General features: G+C 38.4%; 2 protein-coding genes across 3 annotated transcripts in view; one reads left to right on the top strand and one right to left on the bottom strand.

Moving 5' to 3' along the window:
• gabrb3 (gamma-aminobutyric acid type A receptor subunit beta3) overlaps nt 1–15,183 on the bottom strand; it is a 34,084-nt gene extending 18,901 nt beyond the window's left edge. The window contains exon 1 of the mRNA XM_058074147.1: nt 14,786–15,183. Within this exon, the coding sequence (XP_057930130.1) occupies nt 14,786–14,883 (98 nt within the window). The 5' untranslated portion in view covers nt 14,884–15,183. The remainder of the gene's footprint in view (nt 1–14,785) is intronic.
• On the top strand, nt 1,178–19,312 carry gabra5 (gamma-aminobutyric acid type A receptor subunit alpha5). 2 transcript variants are annotated; one of them, XM_058074151.1, is made up of 10 exons: nt 1,178–1,254; nt 3,988–4,072; nt 4,193–4,317; nt 5,677–5,744; nt 5,811–6,031; nt 8,340–8,422; nt 12,694–12,837; nt 17,406–17,558; nt 17,631–17,842; nt 18,707–19,312. In XM_058074151.1, the coding sequence occupies exons 2-10, from the start codon at nt 3,990–3,992 to the stop codon at nt 19,019–19,021; spliced, it is 1,404 nt and encodes a 467-aa protein (XP_057930134.1). In that variant the 5' UTR covers nt 1,178–1,254; nt 3,988–3,989; the 3' UTR covers nt 19,022–19,312. The 2 variants fall into 2 exon arrangements, with proteins under 2 accessions (XP_057930134.1, XP_057930132.1); XM_058074149.1 differs by lacking the exon at nt 1,178–1,254 and having other exon boundaries at nt 3,848–4,072.
• The last annotated feature ends 1,115 nt before the right edge of the window (nt 19,313–20,427 follow it).

Raw genomic sequence — 20,427 nt, 5'->3', positions numbered from 1 at the left:
TGGCTTTTATTATTACATGATTACATTTTTGGAGTGCTATGCAAATTTTCACAGTTAAGACATTTTTAGCCCTGAGAAACAAAAAAAACCCCACTTAATATGAGGTACTATACAGGTGTCAGAAGTGGGATCACATTCAGAAATATATCATATGCTGTTCTACAGGATTGTTTGTCTTTAGGAGAGCAATACAATATCCTTTTTGCAAAATTATATGACTGGAGCTATTTAATAAATGTCAGAAGTGGGATCAATTAAAAATCAAAATGTATTTGCGTTCTCCAGTATGGCTTTTATTATTACATGATTACATTTTTGGAGTGCTGTGCAAAATTTTCACAGCTCAAATCGACACTTTGGTAAAAGAACACTTAATATGGGGTACTATACATGTGTCAGAAGTGGGATCACATTAAGAAATATATCACATGCTGTTCTACATGGTTTTTTTTTCCTTTAGGAGAGCAATCCGATGTCCTTTTGGCTACAACTATCTAAAGAGGTGTCAGAAGTGGGATCAAGTTAAAACAACAATTTATTTGTGATCTCCAGTATGCCTTTTCTCAAAGTTGGATGACTAGAGCTATCTAAAGAGGCGTTAGAAGTGGGATTACGTGAAATAGACTAGACTAGAATAGAATAATTACAATAAAAAAAGGTATTAGAAGTGGGATCACATGAAATAGAATAGAATAATTACAATGAAATCAGATAAATAAGATATCAGATAAAATAATACTGTAAAATCAGTAATGTGGTCCTCTCTCTCTCTCTCTCTCTCTCTCTCTCTCTCTCTCTCTCTCTCTCTCACTCACTCTTTCATCCCTCCCAGCATCCTCCTCCAGCATCCCTCCACCACTGCGTACACGTACATTCCTGCTTCCCATCCTTTCCTCCCCTCATTCGCCTCCTTATCTGGTTTTATACGCACTAGCACCTTTTTTTTTCTTTATTTTTGTTTCCACCCAGGTTTGCTTGTTTGGCTCCTGAAAGAACAAAGTCTGTTTTCTTCTTCTTAGGGATGATATGAATGGCACATCTTTGCTGTTTCTTCCACGATGCTGCATGCCGAGCCAGGTGACTTTCTCCAACACTGACGCCAACTTGTGAGGATTGAGGAGGAGGAGGACTGGGTGGTCGGGGGCTGTTTTTTGGTTGGTTTTTTTTTTGGGGGGGAGGAGGTGGGGGATTAAGAGCCGAGGCGTTCAACGGCGTGGGAGAGCCCTCCTGGAGAACGGAGCTGGAGGAAGAGAGGTATACTCTTCACTTCTAGGGGCCGTTAACGGGAAAGTGATGGGGGGGGGGGTCTGCTGCAGGCTTGATGTGCTTTGACATTCCCGGCATGCTGTTGTCTTATCTGTCTTATCTGCTATAATCTCCTAATATTAGGAACATCTACACAGAGATGCACTGCATCAATTCCATAAAGGGATGAAAAGGTTGGAAATTGGCAATGTATAGTATAATGTCTGATTTACGACTTAGTTACGTGACTAAATAGAATAAATAGAGCGATGAATGAGTGTAATAAAAATACAGCCTCATTAATAAAAAATACCTCTATACGCCTGACACTGTCAGTTAAGTATTGATACAGCAGTAAAGGGAGACTTAACTGGATCAAGGGGTCATTAGGTAGGTTTTCCACAATAAGAGCTAACATTGCCTTTCAAACATCGCCCCCTCCCACTGTAGTGGGTTTCCAAAATGAACGCATCAATAAACAACCCCCGTTTTGTGGTTGACTACGGCATATTCTAATCACAAATATGCAGATTTTAAATGGAGCATTTAAAAGCATAACAAGTGGTTAGCATGTTGGCCACATGGTCAGGCGGTCAAATCTCCGCTCCGTGTGGAGTTTGCATGTTGTCCCCGTCCTACATGTTTTCTGTGCTGGTTATGGTGTGTAGCTGCTCTATAGGAGTCCACAACGCAATACAAAGGGCCACAAAATTAGCATCATTGGACACCTTCAACACCCTATAGCTCAGAAAAATATCCAAACATGTACCAATACAAGTTTACATTAAGGCATTGCAACTAGGATAGGCATGATTAATTCATAATGGATAATTGATCATTAAGAATTTTATCGATCATGTAATTTTTTTTTTAATTTTTCGACAGTGTTAAACAGAGTTTGACACGGGGCAATATAGCCTAAAGACACATAGAAAATCGCCTGTGAGCTAACTTCTGCCCTGCTGCCGTATCTGAAGGTAGAAAACATGAATTCATTCATTCATTTTCTACCGCTTTTCCTCACGAGGGTCGCGGGGGGTGCTGGAGCCTATCCCAGCTGTCTTCGGGCGTAAGGCGGGGTACACCCTGGACTGGTCGCCAGCCAATCACAGGGCACATACAGACAAACAACCATTCACACTCACATTCATACCTATGGACAATTTGGAGTCGCTAATTAACCTAGCATGTTTTTGGAATGTGGGAGGAAACCGGAGTACCCGGAGAAAACCCACGCATGCACGGGGAGAACATGCAAACTCCACACAGAGATGGCCGAGGGTGGAATTGAACCCTGGTCTCCTAGCTGTGAGGTCTGCGCGCTAACCCCTAGACCAGAAAACATGAATTGACAAGTATAATTCAACAGGGCTGCACGGCGATCAAGTGGTTAGCGCGCAGACCTCACAGCTATGAGACCAGGGTTCAATTCCCCGTGCACGCGTGGGTTTTCACCGGGTACTCCGGTTTCCTCCCACATTCCAAAAACATGCTAGGTTAATTGGCGACTCCAAATTGTCCATAGGTATGAATGTGAGTGTGAATGGTTGTTTGTCTATATGTGCCCTGTGATTGGCTGGCCACCAGGGTGAAGTCATCTCAGCATACCTGCATACCCGCTGATCCAGTCCAGATTGCTGCCATTCACTTCAGCTCCGGCTACGACTGTGGAAACCTTCGACCCCAAACGGATTCTTTCCGTTGTCGTAGCCGGACCTTCACCGCTCTGAGCTAATGTGAGCCGACAAAAAGCATTTCAATCTTGTTTAGGATTCAGCCTGGGGTAAAACCTATTATTGTACATTGGTCACTAGGTGACAGTAATTGTTTAGTACAGGGGTCGGGAACCTTTTTGGCTAAGAGAGCCATGAAGACCAGATATTTTAAAATGTGTATCTGTGAGAGCCATATACATTTTTTTTAAACATTGAATGCAATAAAATGTGTGCATTTTTATGTAAGACCAACAGTTTTAGATATAATGGGCTCTAATTATGTAGACCAGGCACACTACCTCACGCCAATGGGGTGTGGCCAGCACACGGCCAGCAGCGCAGTGTCTAATAATAAATCTAATACTTGTTGCCATTAGTGCAACTTCTGCTGCTGCATAGTTTTGAACCATACTCAGTATATTTCATTATTTTGGCCATCTTTGCCAGAACGCTTGCTTCTGCAGCTTTAGTTAGGTGACTATTTGACTAAAGGAGGAAAGTTTATATTTACATGTTGACATCTCAATGACCGAGGTAGACTACCGCATTACCCAGTAATAATCAAGTTTTGGTGTTTGACCTGGAAAATATCATCAGGAAAGATAGATATGGTCGGCCGTATTGCAGTAGAATATAGATGGACGACTTAAAATTCATAAGAAAGTTGTTGATTTTGAATATTATTTTTAACAGTCATTTCTGTGATGGTTTACTTTAAAATGTTAGCAAAAATACATTTTTATTGGGGTAAGAAATGCTTGAGAGCCAGATACAGTCATCAAAAGAGCCCTACCTGGCTCCCGAGCCATAGGTTCCCTACCTCTGGTTTAGTAAGACAAGCTGAAAGTTATAGAGTTAATGTAACAGATAATGAAGTAACTCTAACCCCACTTTTGGCCCACCCCGTATATCTAGTGAGTATAATAAGCAGCATAGAAAATGAATGGATGGGCAAGATATGAAATATATATGGCGTCTTTTTAGTGATGATTTGTCCACGCGGTGATGATGAAGGGTTTTATTGCAGGAATGGGCGATGGAATGGACCGCAGTTTGGCTATGACGCGTCTGTGGCTCTGCTCCTTGCTTGTGAGTCTCGCCTGCCGCCTCAGGTGAGACACCCATGGAGATGTTATTCGATGTATTTATTCCTTTTTATACATTTATGCAAAAAATGTTGCTAAAAAGGCTTTTATTCTCTTATTCTAACTTTTGTCTTTTTTGCTGTCCAGCCTGCAGCAGGAGGTGACAGGCACCCCCAGAGAGGCGGAGATAAATGACAACATCACCATCTTCACACGTATCCTAGACGGACTCCTGGATGGATATGACAACAGACTCCGACCTGGATTGGGAGGTACACCGCTTCATCATCTCAAAATCTTTTTTTGACAGTTTCCTGGAGAAATGAAGTACTTATACTGAAATTATGGTCATATGATTATGTATCATGCAATATATATGTATTTATTATTGTGGAGGCAGTCACATTTCCATTCAAAAAGCATATGTAACAGTATTTATTGAAAGTAATGCTCAAAAGTAGGGATGTCCGATATTCCTATATCGATATCAGCCAATACCAATACCGATATGTGTAACTATTTTTCATGTTATTGTCATCATTGAAATGATTTCCTAATAATAAATCATAATAGTAATTATACATAAATAAGTAAATAAATATAGTTATACAAACATATACATTTAGATGAATAAGTGAATAAATTCATCAATAAAAATATAAATATTCACATAAATATATATCAAGGAAAAGCGGGAGAAAATGAATGAATGAATGAATGAAGTAAATAATATAGTTATACAAACATATATACATTTAGATGAATAAGTGAATAAATACATAAATAAAAATATAAATATTCACATAAATATATATCATTCAGAAAAAGTATGATTTATATTAAATTAGAGTCATTGTAAATAAATGAGTAAATACGTTTTTAAATGTAGATATATGAATATTTTACAAATATATACCGCCTCTTGCCCTAAGACAGCTGGGATAGGCTCCAGCACCCCAGCGACCCTTGTGAGGAAAAGCGGTTGAAAATGAATTAATGAAACATATATACATTTAGATGAATAAGTGAATAAATACATCAATAAAAATATAAATATTCACATAAATATATATCATTCAGAAAAAGTATGATTTATATTAAATTAGAGTCATTGTAAATAAATAAGTAAATACGTTTTTAAATGTAGATATATGAATATTTTACAAATATATACCGCCTCTCGCCCGAAGACAGCTGGGATAGGCTCCAGCACCCCCCGCGACCCTCGTGAGGATAAGCAGTAGAAAATGAATGAATGAATGAATAATTATATATACACTAAATATAATATACAAAAATACATAATAAAAACACATACATAAATGAATAAAACTGTATGTATAATTTATACAATATATACATATATTACAAAATAAATACAATTATTATAGTATAATAAGTTATAATATTTTGAGATGTATTTTTAAGCAAGGAGATCATCTAAAATTTTGGTTGACATTAAAAAGGAAAAAATAATAATTTGTATTTGTGTGCCGTCGGTAAAGTAAACAACAGTGCCCTCTTGTGGTTCAAACTAGTAATGCGTCTTTGCGAAATGAACGGGATGATTAGTACATATGAGGTCCCATTATTGGTGTTTGTATCCAATATATTTTCTTCCCATCTTGCAGAAAAGGTGACAGAGATCAAAACCAACATTTTTGTCACAAGCTTCGGTCCCGTCTCCGACACGGAAATGGTACGGAGCTCTGAAATATTGCACAATATTTGATAAAGTGGTGATGAAATGTCGGTCCTGCCGCAGGAATACACCATCGACGTGTTCTTCCGCCAGAGCTGGAAGGACGAGCGTCTTTGCTTTAAGGGTCCCATGAAGACCCTGGCGCTCAACAACCTCCTGGCCAGCAAAATCTGGACCCCCGACACCTTCTTCCTCAACGGCAAGAAGTCCATCGCGCATAACATGACCACGCCCAACAAGCTGCTCAGGCTGCAAGACGACGGAACGCTGCTCTACACCATGCGGTACGTCTCAGCCTGTATCACCGCATATCATGGCAGGCGCCCCTGCTACTGCTTAACTTATTTTTACACTTGTACGACAATTGCTGACGCTCAAGAATGAGTCGTGTGAAATACAATAAACACCGTTTGGATCTCACATGACTCATTTTTGGGCCTGGTGCTCAACTAAGGTGAACCATGCCAGAAAGCGAGTGTTTAGCTTCTTTTTACACTTGTATGACAGTTAACGATGCTAGAAAGTGTGTTTTTAACTTCGTTTTACATTGGCATGACTGTTCACCACGCTGGAAAGTGATTGTTTAGGTTTTTTTTACACTTTTATGACCCTGAACAATGCTAAAAGGTGAAGGTTTAACTTCTTTTTACACTTGTATGACCCTCAACGATGCTAAAAAAGTGAAAGTTTAGCTTCTTTTTACACTCGTGTGGCAGTTAACATGCTGGAAAGTTAGTGTTTATCTTCTTTTTACACTTGTTTGACCCTTAACAATGCTGAAAAGTGAAGAATTCACTTCTTTTTACACTTGTATGACAGTTAACGATGTTAAAAAGTGCATATTCAACTTCTTTTTACACTGATATGACAGTTAACAACGCTGGAAAGTACGTGTTTAGCTTCTTTTTACACTTGTTTGACAATTAATGACGCTAAAATGTGAAGGATTAGCTTCTTTTTACACTTGTTTGACAATTAACAATGCTAAAATGTGAAGGTTTAGCTTCTTTTTACACTTGTTTGACAATTAACAATGCTAAAATGTGAAGGATTAGCTTCTTTTTACACTTGTATGACAATTAACAATGCTAAAAAGTGAAGGTTTAGCTTCTTTTTACAGTCGTTTGACAATTAACAATGCTAAAATGTGAAGGATTAGCTTCTTTTTACACTTGTATGACAATTAACAATGCTAAAAAGTGAAGGTTTAGCTTCTTTTTACAGTCGTTTGACAATTAACAATGCTAAAATGTGAAGGATTAGCTTCTTTTTACACTTGTATGACAATTAACAATGCTAAAAAGTGAAGGATTAGCTTCTTTTTACACTTGTTTGACAATTAACAATGCTAAAATGTGAAGGATTAGCTTCTTTTTACACTTGTATGACAATTAACAATGCTAAAAAGTGAAGGATTAGCTTCTTTTTACACTTGTTTGACAATTAACAATGCTAAAATGTGAAGGATTAGCTTCTTTTTACACTTGTATGACAATTAACAATGCTAAAAAGTGAAGGTTTAGCTTCTTTTTACAGTTGTTTGACAATTAACAATGCTAAAATGTGAAGGATTGGCTTCTTTTTACACTTGTATGACAATTAACAATGACAATACTAAAATGTGAAGGACTAGCTTCTTTTTACACTCAAATGACAGCTAACCACAGTGTAATGCGATTGCTTAACTACATTTTACACGTGTTTGACCCTCAACAATACTAAAAAAGTGAAGCTAGCTTAATGACACAAGAAAGTGCGTTTTTCTTCTTTTTACACTTGTTTAACTGTTAAAGAAGCTAAAAAGTGCGTTTTGAACTTCTTTTTACACTTGTATGACAGTTAGATACCAGAAAGTGAGCGTTATTTTTCTTTTTTGCTTGGCCTTTATCAGAGCTGAAATGTGAAGGGTTAGCTTTCTGTTGCACTCTTATGACAGTTAGCAATGTCATAAGTTAGTTAGCTTCTTTTTGTACTTGTTTGATGGTTAACTGCTGTAAAAAGTGAGTGGATACTGTAGGACTCAGGGTTTGTATTTTATTCGTTTTACACACGCATGAGATGCGAGGCTTTTCTGTACTTTTTCTGCAGTCCCATTAGTGTCCACAGGAGGGCAATGTAGGACAAACAGCAAGCAAGACCACCAACTAAACACATCCATCCATCCACACACACACACACACACATACTCAGTTTACACTCAGTGTACACATCCCCCCCCCCCAAAAAAAAAGTAATTGCAATACTATTTTAAATGACATACATTAAAAAAGAACAAGTATACAATACTGTGTTGTGTTAAAAATTTTAAAAATAACTAACAAAATGTAATACAACCACATTTTTTTATGTATTCCATTATTACATTATTTTTAAAAAACCCAACTTCACCCGTCACTGTATCGATATTAAGACAGGTCATTCCACTTGTGTCCACAAGATGGCAGTAGCAGTTAAGGCTGCTCCCTTCAATTCTCACTTTTACTGACAAACACATCATTTCATCATCTTTTATCTTTGCAGAGCAACCTAAATGAATAATAATGATAACAACAACAATAATAAATGAAGATATTCTGGTCTTCTGGTTTTCAGACTGACCATATCAGCAGAGTGTCCCATGCAACTGGAGGACTTCCCCATGGACGCACACGCCTGTCCCCTTAAGTTTGGAAGCTGTGAGTGTCCACACTTTGATTGATTCATGTTTTCAACGTATACCGATGCCATGGTAGAGAGCGTCTTTTCATTTTGGGCACCACAACTCAACCAATAAGGGAGCACTTGCAGGAGGTGAGACAGGAAGTGCACGCTTCTTATTTAACATTTCATCAAGATGGCTGCAAAGGCTCACATGAGCATCTGCAACATGCGGTGTGAGATTAAGAGTCATATAGACTGAGGTGTCGCCCACGGGGTTGTGACCTTCGGCCACTCCCACGCCCCCCTTTAGCCGCCACTAATTGGATGCGTCAACCAGAAGCAATCAAGCTCAAAACTACTTGCGTTAATTGCAAGGTCGTTCAAATGCAAGACGTCCCTCACTGGTCGCCTGATTGCCTACGTCTGATTGGCTATGTCTGATTGGCTACGCCTGATTGGCTACGCCTGACTGACTATGCTTGATTGGCTACGCCTGATTGGCTACGCCTGCACCCTTTGCATCCAATGGAAAACAATCAATCTGCACAAATCATAAAAAAATAAAAAAAATCCATATTTTTTACTATTTGTTTATTGTCAATATTAGTATTCAATGTCTTTATATTATTTATTAATATTTGTTTTTCACTGTGTCAATTTCTATTCATATTATTTCTATTGAATTACACTGAATTAATTCATTCAATATTTATATTGAATTATATTTATTGTTTATTTAATTTAAATTAAACATTTGAAAAATATTTTCAATATTTTTAATGATATTTTAATATTGTTTATTGTTACTATTGGTATTAAATGTATTTATAGCAAGTATTAATTGAACATGTGTTTATTATATATACATGTCTAGTCATATTCATTTGATTAAAGTTGCAGAATTATTACATATTTACATTGATTTATTCCATTAAAATAATAGAAAATAATGTCAATATTTTGTGATTGTTTTTAAATATTATTTATTGTTAAGATTAGTATGTGTTATATTAACTATTCATTTTTTCATATTTATTGAATATATATTTGTATTATATGAATTTGGTAAAATTAACTTAATTAAATATGTATATTTATGGTTTATTTTAAAGTTAAAAAAACATTTATGTATTATTTGCTGTTTGTTAATATTAGCATTCAATTAATTTAGATAAACTATTCAATTATTCAGATGTATTTATTATGTATGCAGTGTTTATTCATATTAATTATATGAAATGTATATTTACATATGTCCATAGTTTGTTTCAATTAATTATTATTACTATTGCACAATTCATATGAATATATTTATTTACATTATAACAAAGACAATCATTATTATTACTTAGCCTCTTAATATTTATATTATTATATTATACATATTTATTTAACATTTAACTCCGTTTAGCTACATCCAGATAGTGAAAGCTTTAGAAATGGCTCTCAGTGTGTTTGTCCCGCCACCATATGAAAATATAAGACAAAATACATGTCTTATAGGTCATGTGTCACGTAGAGAAAAGAGAGAGAAAGAGAGAAAAAATGCTAAATTAATAAAGCAGTGTAAAAATAAAAAGCCCTTGCCCTTGAATATTGAAAAAAGAGGCTGCAAATAAACACAAGACATCCAGGCTAAAATACTACTAATAATATAGAATATTAGGCCTAAAAGCCTTTATGAAATGTTCCTTTTTTTGTAGATTGTAAGCCATAAACATCACAGCGATGCCTGCACCGCATCCGGTTTCTCTCAGACTCCATTAACCCGAGCTAATCCTTTGACCCCTGTGGACCCCACCCCCACCCCCAACCCCAAAGCTGCAGCGGATCTGTTCTTTGCCGCCTTAATCACCTCTCATGGATGCTAAGCTACTATCAGTGACCACGGCTGGCAGTGAAACTTTAGCACTTTGGAAAGCGATGGTTTATGTCAAGTATCACAGGGAAATTAGTATGAAAGTAATACAGGAGATACACTGCTGCAGTACATGCTCCAAGACCCCCCACCGACGGCCAAACAACAACAATAATGCAGGTAAAGAACCCTAAAAAGACCAGTTTTTCAGGGTAGCTATTTGCTGTTTTTTTATTGGCTTACGGCACATTCTAAAAATAGAATTTCACAAGAAAACAACAGCAAAAATTGTTAGTGTTAGCTACACGGTTGCAGAGTAGTTAGCATGACCTGGCTTCGATTCTCTGGTTTCCTCCCACATTCCAAAAACATGCACGTTAGATTCATTTTCATCCCTCTGTATTGAGTTGTGGACTCCTATAGAGCAGCTACACACAATAACCTGCACAGAAAGCTTTCTAGATCTTCCAGACTCTGCATTGCTTTCTGCAGTATTTCCATTGGCTTCCAGCTTCCAATCCAAACGGCCTATTTCATTTACTCTTCTGTAAGTACGCCCACTCTGCTGTGATTGGTCACACTCCCAAGCGCTACCGAGGACTTCCGGATATGTAGCTCCGTGTTTATTAACTGATCTTACTGCATGAAACAACACTAGAATTTCTTGTATCTTTGGACGTCAATTCATTCATTTTTTTATGGGACTGCTCCTAAAAGGCAAAATATTTATTTTTTTCAAATCCGATTAATCAATTAATCAAAAAAATAATCGACCAATTAATCAAGTATTAAAATAATCGTTACATAATCAATGCTTTATTTCCTAGTATCAATGCAATGGAATGATCTTAGATTACAATTGAATAGCTACACAACATCACGTCTTGTCAAAGCATCTTCCTGCTGGGAAATGTTGAGACGCATCTGTAACCTTCCCATGCTATGTTATTATTTAAATAGGAGCGAGGTTTTGTTGTTTTGACCAATCATAGCTTGCCTTATCAGGAAGTAGACGTACACACAAGTAAAGAGATGAGGGCGCCGGCTGCTTGGAGACAATAATCCCGGCGGGTGGGCGGGCGGGCGGACCGGGCCTGGGGTCAATCAGGGGATATTCAAGACAATCTGCAAAGTCTTCTGACACCACACTTGCTGGATTAGTGCTCTAAGATTGGACACAGATTTAGCGCCCTGAGAGGGGTTTTGCTTTCCAAGCGGGTTCCATGTGCATTCCTCTCTTTTAAGGGTTAAAAATGCACAAGTCTTCCATTCGTTTGCCTTTTTACACCTTCAGGGGGCGGTAGGGGGACACTTTTGGGGATTCAGGGTTGCAGCCTTGAAGGCGTTGTCAAGCTTGGGACCCTTGAGTCCAAGTCCGGTTTTGGCGTCCTCCTAACGTGTACAACCGTGTCAACTGGCGTCTTAACAAGCGCACGAGGCTAATCTTGTGTGTGGCCAAGCGGAACAGGTGAAAGGTCAGGTGATGTGTGACGGCGGCGTCACTTTGGTAACCCGTAGGATGCAACCGACGCCGACATGTAGGAAGCTCGTGTTCTTGAATGACAGAAATAATTGCTCTGTCATGTTTATACTGAACTCCAGCACTTGGTTATGCTGATGCAGTTGAATTAACCTTCATTCAATTCCATCTAATTTAATGCAATTCCATGAATTAACTCAATTATTTTATTCTTTATCTGATTTATTTTGGTTGTAATTTTCCATATATTCTTCTATGCTCTTACTCCATGCTACTGAAATTATTTGAACATTTTTCTCATTAGAATATGACTTTCAGCTCATAATATTTTATCATAAAATTATAAAATTACAGCTGTTTTTTAAAATATTTTTCGCTCTTGTTTTTTGAAAAAATATAGATTATAAAAATATAGATTTCTTTTTTGACATTTTTTTCGTAATTTTAATTGTCATATTTTGACTTAATTTTGAGACCTTTACTGCAACCTGTTTTTTCTAAAAATGACAAATTTGATGTAAATATTTTTATTGTATATTTTTATTGTTTTATTTTATTTTTTGGATTTATTGGATTTAATTAGGTTTTGGTTTTTGGGTTTTTTTCTATGAAGCATATTTAGGACTTAACTTCTCTTTTTGCTCTTTTCCCAATTTTGTAATTTTCTTCTTAAATAAGATTTGTACATGTTCATCTAATAATATTATGACTTTTTCCCATAATATTTAGATTTAGAGTGTCATTACTCACAGGACACAACATTAGGTACACCTGCCCATCAAAGCCAACACAAACAACACTCATGTAACGATACGTGTGGTATCCTGGTTGACCCTTTGTCTAGCGACAAATGGCCTCGCTTTGGGGCCCCCCACCACATGTGCAGGTGTACCTAATGAAGTGTCCAGCAGGTTTGCGTCTGCTTCACTTCCAGATGAACTGACACCGAAACCTTTTGGCTTCTTTAGACGCATACCCGGTCTCGGAAGTGGTCTACACGTGGACGAAGGGGGCGGCCATGTCGGTGGTGGTGGAGGAGGAGGGTTCCAGGCTGAACCAGTACCACCTGATCGACCAGACGGCGGGGACGGAGGACATTCACACTAGCCGAGGTGAGTCGCTCGCTTGCATCGGTACTCTCAAAGACACCCGGGGGTGTCGAGTGGAGCGGGACGGAGGCGATGAATGAAGGAATCATTTGGGACGGCCAGCTGTCCATAGAAAAAAAAACACTTACCCACCGTCCCAGCAGGGTTAATCCGCACTCCGGGCCCAGCAGTTGTGCTTTTATCTAGTGATGTCAGCGCTCTGGGATTGGCTGCCAGGGGCCAAGGGGGCAAAGGGGCATAGCGAGTGATGTGTTACGTAAAATAGCATCCTGTGCAGAAGAGGAAATGTCCCACTCTGGACGCTTTATGGCTCTTTGAATGCTTGTTCATCTCTGAATATTATGACGGGCTGGACAAGTGGTTAGCAAGCAGGCCTCACAGCTAGGAGACCAGAGTTCGATTCCACCCGAGGCGTGGGTTTTCTCCGGGTACTCCGGTTTCCTCCCACATTCCAAAAACATGCTAGGTTAATTGGCCACTCCAAATTGTCCATAGGTATGAATGTGAGTGTGAATGGTTGTTTGTCTATATGTGCCCTGTGATTGGCTGGCCACCAGTCCAGGGTGTACCCCACCTCTCGCCCAAAGACAGCTGGGATAGGCTCCAGCACCCACTGTGACCCTCGTGAGGATAAGCGGTAGAAAATGAATGAATGAATGAATATTATGACTTTATTCCCATAATATTTGGGCTTTATTCCCATAATGTTATGATTTTGTCCCCAAGCTAATTTTCCGAAAAGTACAACTTGATTTGTTTTTTAATATTTCAACTCTGTGGTACTAAAATTACTTTATTTTCCCTTATTTTTGTCAAATTGCTACTTTTTTCTTGTTGAAATACAACTTTTGTTTTCTTATTTTATCCTCAAAAAATTATGTTTTTTGGGGTTCGGGGGGTTCTGCTGTATTTTTTTAATTTTTCAAGTTTTGTCTTGTAAATTTTCTTTGTTATTATTATTATATTCCAATAATATCTTAACTTCCATCCATCCATCAATTTTCTATGCCACTTATCCTCACTAGAGTCATGGCGGGTGCTGGAGCCTATCCCAGCTGACTCTGAGCAAGAGGCGGAATACATCCTGGACTGGTTGCCAGTCCGTAATATTTTGACTTTATTGTCATCACATTGGCAGCACGGTGGTCTAGGGGTTAGCGCGCAGACCTCACAGCTAGGAGACCAGGGTTCAATCCCACCCTCGGGCATCTCTGTGTGGAGTTAGCATGTTCTCCCCGTGCATGCGTGGGTTTTCTCCGGGTACTCCGGTTTCCTCCCACATTCCAAAAACATGCTAGGTTAATTGGCCACTCCAAATTGTCCATAGGTATGAATGTGAGTGTGAATGGTTGTTTGTCTATATGTGCCCTGTGATTGGCTGGCCACCAGTCTAGGGTGTACCCCGCCTTACACCCGAAGACAGCTGGGATAGGCTCCAGCACCCCCCCGCGACCCTCGTGAGGAAAAAGCGGTAGAAAATGAATGAATGAATGTCATCACATTATAACTTTCTGCAACAAAATTTACAACATTATTTGTTTTTCTCATATTACAACTTTTGTTTAATATTTCAACTTATGGTCAAAATATTACAAATTTTTCACCTTGTATTCTATTTTATTCTGTTTGACTTTATTAATGTTATTGTTCTTTTTCTTGTTGTTTTAGTTTTCTGGTAAAATAATATTTTCAGAGTGTGCCGAGGGCCAATAAAAAAAAACAGGCACCCAGGCCCCCAGGCCGCACTTTGGGCACCCCTAGTTTATGAGAAGTAAAGTATAAACAACAACACATTCTGGCCGCCACCTCAGCACACGGACAGGACATACTGAGCTGTTGCTAATCTGAGCGACCAACAGTCCTCAGGCGGACCAGAATAGCTCAGAGTGGACAAGGCGGGGCCCAACTTAGTAACAGAGTCCCCGCCACACGGACCCGGCCTGGTACTCACCAGTTGACCAGCATGGCCGCGTTGTTCTCGGCGATGAATGGAAGCTCGCTGCAGACGGGGCTCCAGAATCCAAAAACCAAAGTCCACCAGAGACGCATTTTAGTTCCGTCCCACGCCTCCCGGGCGGTCGGGTCAAATCTGAGCGCGGGAGACCCGGGCCCGGCGCCACCGAGCTGGGCTGCAGGCTGCGAGTGGTAGCAAAGGCCACACAGGCGTCGGTCTCGCCGGGGACATGATGAGTATGACGATGATGGGGATGATGGTGTGCTAAAGTTTCCAGCAGGGTGCCCCTTGGCCACCCTCCATCGCCCTCGCCCTCACGCCGCCTCTGTCTTGAGCTCACCTGCCGCCTCGATCCGTCCGAGCTCTGGAGAGGATGTGAGACGATAGAGATCCTGATACACACACACAGGAAGAGAGAGAGAGAGAGAGAGCGAGAGAGAGGGAGAGAGAGGATCTACAGATTGTGACAAGGGATTAGCGGGGTACAAAAATCGGATTTTGCCAGGAGAAAGCGGCGGTCATCTGTGGACTCGCTCGCTGGCTCGACAGGATTTTTATTTATTTGCTTTTTGCCTGGAGAAAATGCAACCTTCAGTTGGTAGATATGAGAGATACAGCGATTCACACTATCCCATCCATACCTGCCGATACTGATACTATGCCGATACCAGAGCTCCGTTTACTTAATATTATTATCATCAGTGTTCATGAGGCTGTAATAAACCCTTCTCTTCAGGCTATGTAATACGTCATTTCCCATGCTCTTCTCTCTCGAGGCTCGTCAAAGTTTATTGGCGCGTGGCACATTGTAAAAATATTTAACAACAAAAGTAAAAAAGATAAAACAACAACTGCAAGAAAAATACACTTATAAAAATATTAGGCTGCAGATAAAGTTAGTAAAAATATAATGGCAATAAAATCATCATTACATGAAGAAAATTAAAAAAAAAATCTAAAATATGATATATCCTAACTTGCAGTTTTACGAGAATATACTCATAATATTACGAGGCAAAATAATGCCCTTTCAGTGGCATAGAGGTGAAATTTAAAAGAAAAAATATGTGAAATTTGTCATATTGTGGGCCGTGTGTAATTAAGCTCAAGGCTAAAATTTGAAATAGTTGAAACATAAAAAAAAAGGAACAGCGGAAATGGAAATTTTACAAACATCAAGTCAAAATATTTAATCGAAAAAAGTCTAATTTGTACAAGAATAAGCTCATAATATTATGAAAAAAATAATGTGATAGAGGTGAAATATATACAGTTTTTTAAAAGTTGTACTATTATGAGAAACAATAAAGTTGTACATTTTGTAATTTGGGGAATTGTGACAAAATTTGAAATAGTTGGAACATTAAAAAAACAGCAGCAATGGAAATTTTACAAACATAAAGTCAAAATATTGAATAGAAAAAGTTGTATTCTAATGAGAAAAAAGTCTCAATTTTATGAGAATAAGCTCATAATATTATGAAGAAAAATAATGTCATAGAGGTGAAATATTAAGAACAGTTTTTTAAAAGTTGTAATATTATAAGAAACAAACAAACAAAAAGTTGTACATTTTGTAATTTGGGGAATTTTAAGAAAATTTTTTTTTAAGTTGTAATATTATTAGAAACAAACAAACAAAGTTGTACATTTTGTAATTTTGGCAATACTGACAATAAAATTTGAAATAGTTGGAACATTAAAAAAACAAACAGCAGAAATAGAAATTTTACAAACATAAAGTCAAAATATTTAATAGAAAAAGTGTAATTTGTACGAGAATAAGCTCATAATATTATGAAGAAAAATAATGTCATAGAGGTGAAATATAAAGAATTATTTTAAGTTGTAATATTATGAGAAACAAACAAACAATTAAGTTGTAAATTTTGTAATTTGAGGAATTTTAAGAACAATTTTTTGTAAGTTGTAATATTAGAAACAAACAAACAAAGTTGTACATTTTGTGATTTGGGCAATTTTGACAATAAAATTTGAAATAGTTGGAACATAAAAAAAACAAACGGCAGAAATAGAAATTTTACAAACATAAAGTCAAAATATTTAATAGAAAAAGTTTTATTCTAATTAAAAAAAGTGTAATTTGTACGAGAGTAAGCTCATAATATTATGAAGAAAAATAATGTCATAGAGGTGAAATATAAAGAATTTTTTAAAGTTGTAATATGAGAAACAAACAAACAATTAAGTTGTAAATTTTGTAATTTGAGGAATTTTAAGAACAATTTTTTGTAAGTTGTAATATTAGAAACAAACAAACAAAGTTGTACATTTTGTGATTTGGGCAATTTTGACAATAAAATTTGAAATAGTTGGAACATTAAAAAAACAAACAGCAGAAATAGAAATTTTACAAACATAAAGTCAAAATATTTAATAGAAAAAGTTTTATTCTAATTAGAAAAAAGTGTAATTTGTACGAGAATAAGCTCATAATATTATGAAGAAAAATAATGTCATAGAGGTTTTGAGAATTGAGAATTTTTCAAAGTTGTAATATTAAGAGAAACAACAAAAATAAAGTTGTAATTTTTGTCAAATGCAGTGAATTGACTACCATGTTGGACCAATGTGGATCTGTGCTGGTGTTTGTCAGGTCAGTACACCGTCATGATGGCTCACTTCTACCTGAAGAGGAAGATCGGCTACTTTGTGATCCAGACGTACATGCCGTGCTTCATGACCGTCATCCTGTCTCAGGTGTCCTTCTGGCTCAACAGGGAGTCGGTACCGGCGCGCACCGTGTTTGGTGAGCGTACACTCCACGCCTTCCTCCGCCATTTCGGTGTAGGATCGTAATGACGGCTGTCGTCCCCTGCAGGCGTGACAACGGTGCTGACCATGACGACGCTGAGCATCAGCGCACGCAACTCGCTTCCCAAAGTGGCCTACGCCACCGCCATGGACTGGTTCATTGCCGTGTGCTACGCCTTCGTCTTCTCCGCCCTCATTGAGTTCGCCACCGTCAACTACTTCACCAAGAGGAGCTGGGCCTGGGATGGCAAGAAGGCCTTGGAGGCCCAGCAGCCTAAAGTAAGTCCACATAATTTTTTTTACACGTTTGCATGTAAATATAATCATATTTACAGCACAACTGAACACAGAATGCAGATTTTAAATAAAAATTTTAATTACTAAAATCCAAAGCTCCATGTCCCTGTGTGGAAAAGTGATTGCCGCCTAAAGCTAATAACTGGTTGGGCCACCCTTAGCGGCAACAACTGCAATCAAGCGTTTGTGATAACTTGCAATGAGTCTCTTACAGCGCTGTGGAGGAATTTTGGCCCACTCATCTTTGCAGAATTGTTGTCATTCAGCCACATTGGAGGCTTTTCCAGCATGAAGCCTTTTTAAGGGCATGCCTTGGATCATTGTCCTGCTGCAGAACCCAAGTTGGTTTCAGCTTGAGGTCACCAACAGATGGCCGGACATTCTCCTTCAGCACAATTCATGGTTCCATTTATCACAGTAACTCTTCCAGGTCCTGAAGCAGCAAAACAGCACCAGACCATCACACTACCACCACCATATTTTACTGTTGCTGTGATTTTCTTTTATTGAAATGCGGTGTTACTTTTTACACTGTGGTTGGCTGGAGTCCCAAAACTTTAGAAATGGCTTTATAACCTTTTCCACACTGGTAGATCTCAATTAATCTCAGTTATGTTTTTAACTTTTTCGCACCGGGCCAGCAGGTTTGATTTTTTATAATAAAAAGTGTAATTTAAAAAAATGCATTTTGTGTTTAGTTGTGTTGTCATTGAATAGTTAATTATAACTTAACATTTTTCTAAATATATTTATGGTCTTCTTCCTGGTCCCAAGTATGGAGAGCTAACCAACCTACCAACAAAAAGGCCAAAGAAAAAGCAGATATATCATTTGTGTTTCCCACAGCGCAAGGACCCGTTGGCGCTGTCCAAGAAGGCCAATAACGCCCGCGCAGCCGCAGTCAACTACACGGCCAACATCACCAAGGATTCGTCCATCGCCACAATCTCCAACAGCACGTCCGTCCAGCTCAAGGAGTCCAAGGCCCCCGACCCCAAAAAGACCTACAACAGCGTGAGCAAAATCGACAAGATGGCCCGGATCGTGTTCCCGGTGCTGTTTGGGACCTTCAACCTGGTGTACTGGGCCACGTACCTCAACAAGGAGCCGGTCATCAAGGGAGCCGGAAGTGAGACACAAAGCCAAGCCCTTGTTCACTAATTCGCCTTCTTCTTGCTTTCATTGCATGCATGTTGCTTCCTGTTTCTCCTCTCGGGTCGGGGTGTCATTGGGAAAAATGAAAGGATACCACTTTGATATTTTGTAAAGCAACACATATAGACATGCTAAGTCAAGTATAGGACAGCTTTGTCCTATACTCTAGGTCAGGGGTCTCAAACTCAATTTACCTGGGGGCCACCGGAGCTAGGTTCTGGGTGAAGCCGGGCCGCATCAGGTTTAAAAAAAAAACCCAAAATGCATTTATTAAAAACTGGAAGAAAAATCATAAAATCTGCTATACCCTACACTTTTTCAGTACTTTGGTTCCGGTTTTCCACACCAAAATATCTGATAAAACATTCCACTGTTCTCAAATATCTTAATTTTTATTGTTCTATACACAAAATAAGATAAAAATAAATAAATAAACAAATTAAGAATAAAGACAATAAATCAATCAATCAGTAATAAATAAGTAAAATAATAATAAAACAGCAAATAAGAAAAACGTAAGAAACCACATACAGTTAGTGGAGAAATTATTTTTTTCCGATTCAAATGCACAGTATTAACAGTTATTTAACCTTTAACATGAACATTAATGAAACTTAATAATTTGACCCAATTAGCAAGTTAGCATCGTACTCAGTTCCATCTGGGAGCAGCGTCGTAACTTTAACATGTTTGATGAGATGCTTTATCTTGACGTGTATTTTCCGTTTTATTCCAAATCATTTCCTGTATTTATTTGTACCCAGCGTCATAAGCTTTTAGCTTCATTGCTAATCCAAAGCAAAAACAGGGCGGGGTAACAGGGTAGGGTAACAGTATGGGCGGGGCAAAATCATGTTCACACAGCTTTAAGCTGTCATTTCAACATTAAACTTTGGTATCAAGGTGGGGGCCTCAAAGTAGCGTCTCGCGGGCCGCATTTGGCCTGCGGGCCGCGAGTTTGAGACCCCTGCTCTAGGTGAAAAAGCCTATTTTTACATGGATACTTGTATTATTTCCTTCTAGTGTGGCCTAATCTTAATTTCTTATTTGTTGAGGTCCATTAAAAGCAAGCTGTGGGGCACAAACGGCCCCCGAGCTGCACTTTGGACACCCCTGTCTTAGGTCAACTGGCAGCTTTTTTTGGAGTTTTTATGTTTGTCGACATCCAAAAAGGACAGCTGGTGAAAAATGCTGTGTTGTTAGCCCAAAGCTGCTTTGCTAGGTTTTTGTAAAAGAACGCCACGCTAACGTTGTTGCCTTTGCTCTCCATCCCGTCCATTCACCACACCATTGGTCCACTTTTATTGTGCTGTATTTTTAATAGGAGAGCGTCTTTACTTTCATTTTTGGTAGATTACCGTGCACCCTATTGTTTGGAAGTTTCATGATTAATTACAAACTCCTGTAAATGA

The sequence above is a fragment of the Doryrhamphus excisus genome, chromosome 5 (assembly GCF_030265055.1).
Source record: "Doryrhamphus excisus isolate RoL2022-K1 chromosome 5, RoL_Dexc_1.0, whole genome shotgun sequence".
Taxonomy (NCBI): domain Eukaryota; kingdom Metazoa; phylum Chordata; class Actinopteri; order Syngnathiformes; family Syngnathidae; genus Doryrhamphus; species Doryrhamphus excisus.
Note: the sequence above shows the minus strand (reverse complement) of the source record. Positions and strands in the feature narration are given on the sequence as shown.

Coding starts and splice junctions, on each gene's coding strand:
- gabra5 (XM_058074149.1), top strand. CDS start 3,966: ATGATGAAGGGTTTTATTGCAGGAATGGGCGATGGAATGGACCGCAGT. Junction 5,745..5,810: donor CCGTCTCCGACACGGAAATG/GTACGGAGCTCT, acceptor GTCCTGCCGCAG/GAATACACCATCGACGTGTT. Junction 8,423..12,693: donor TCCCCTTAAGTTTGGAAGCT/GTGAGTGTCCAC, acceptor TGGCTTCTTTAG/ACGCATACCCGGTCTCGGAA.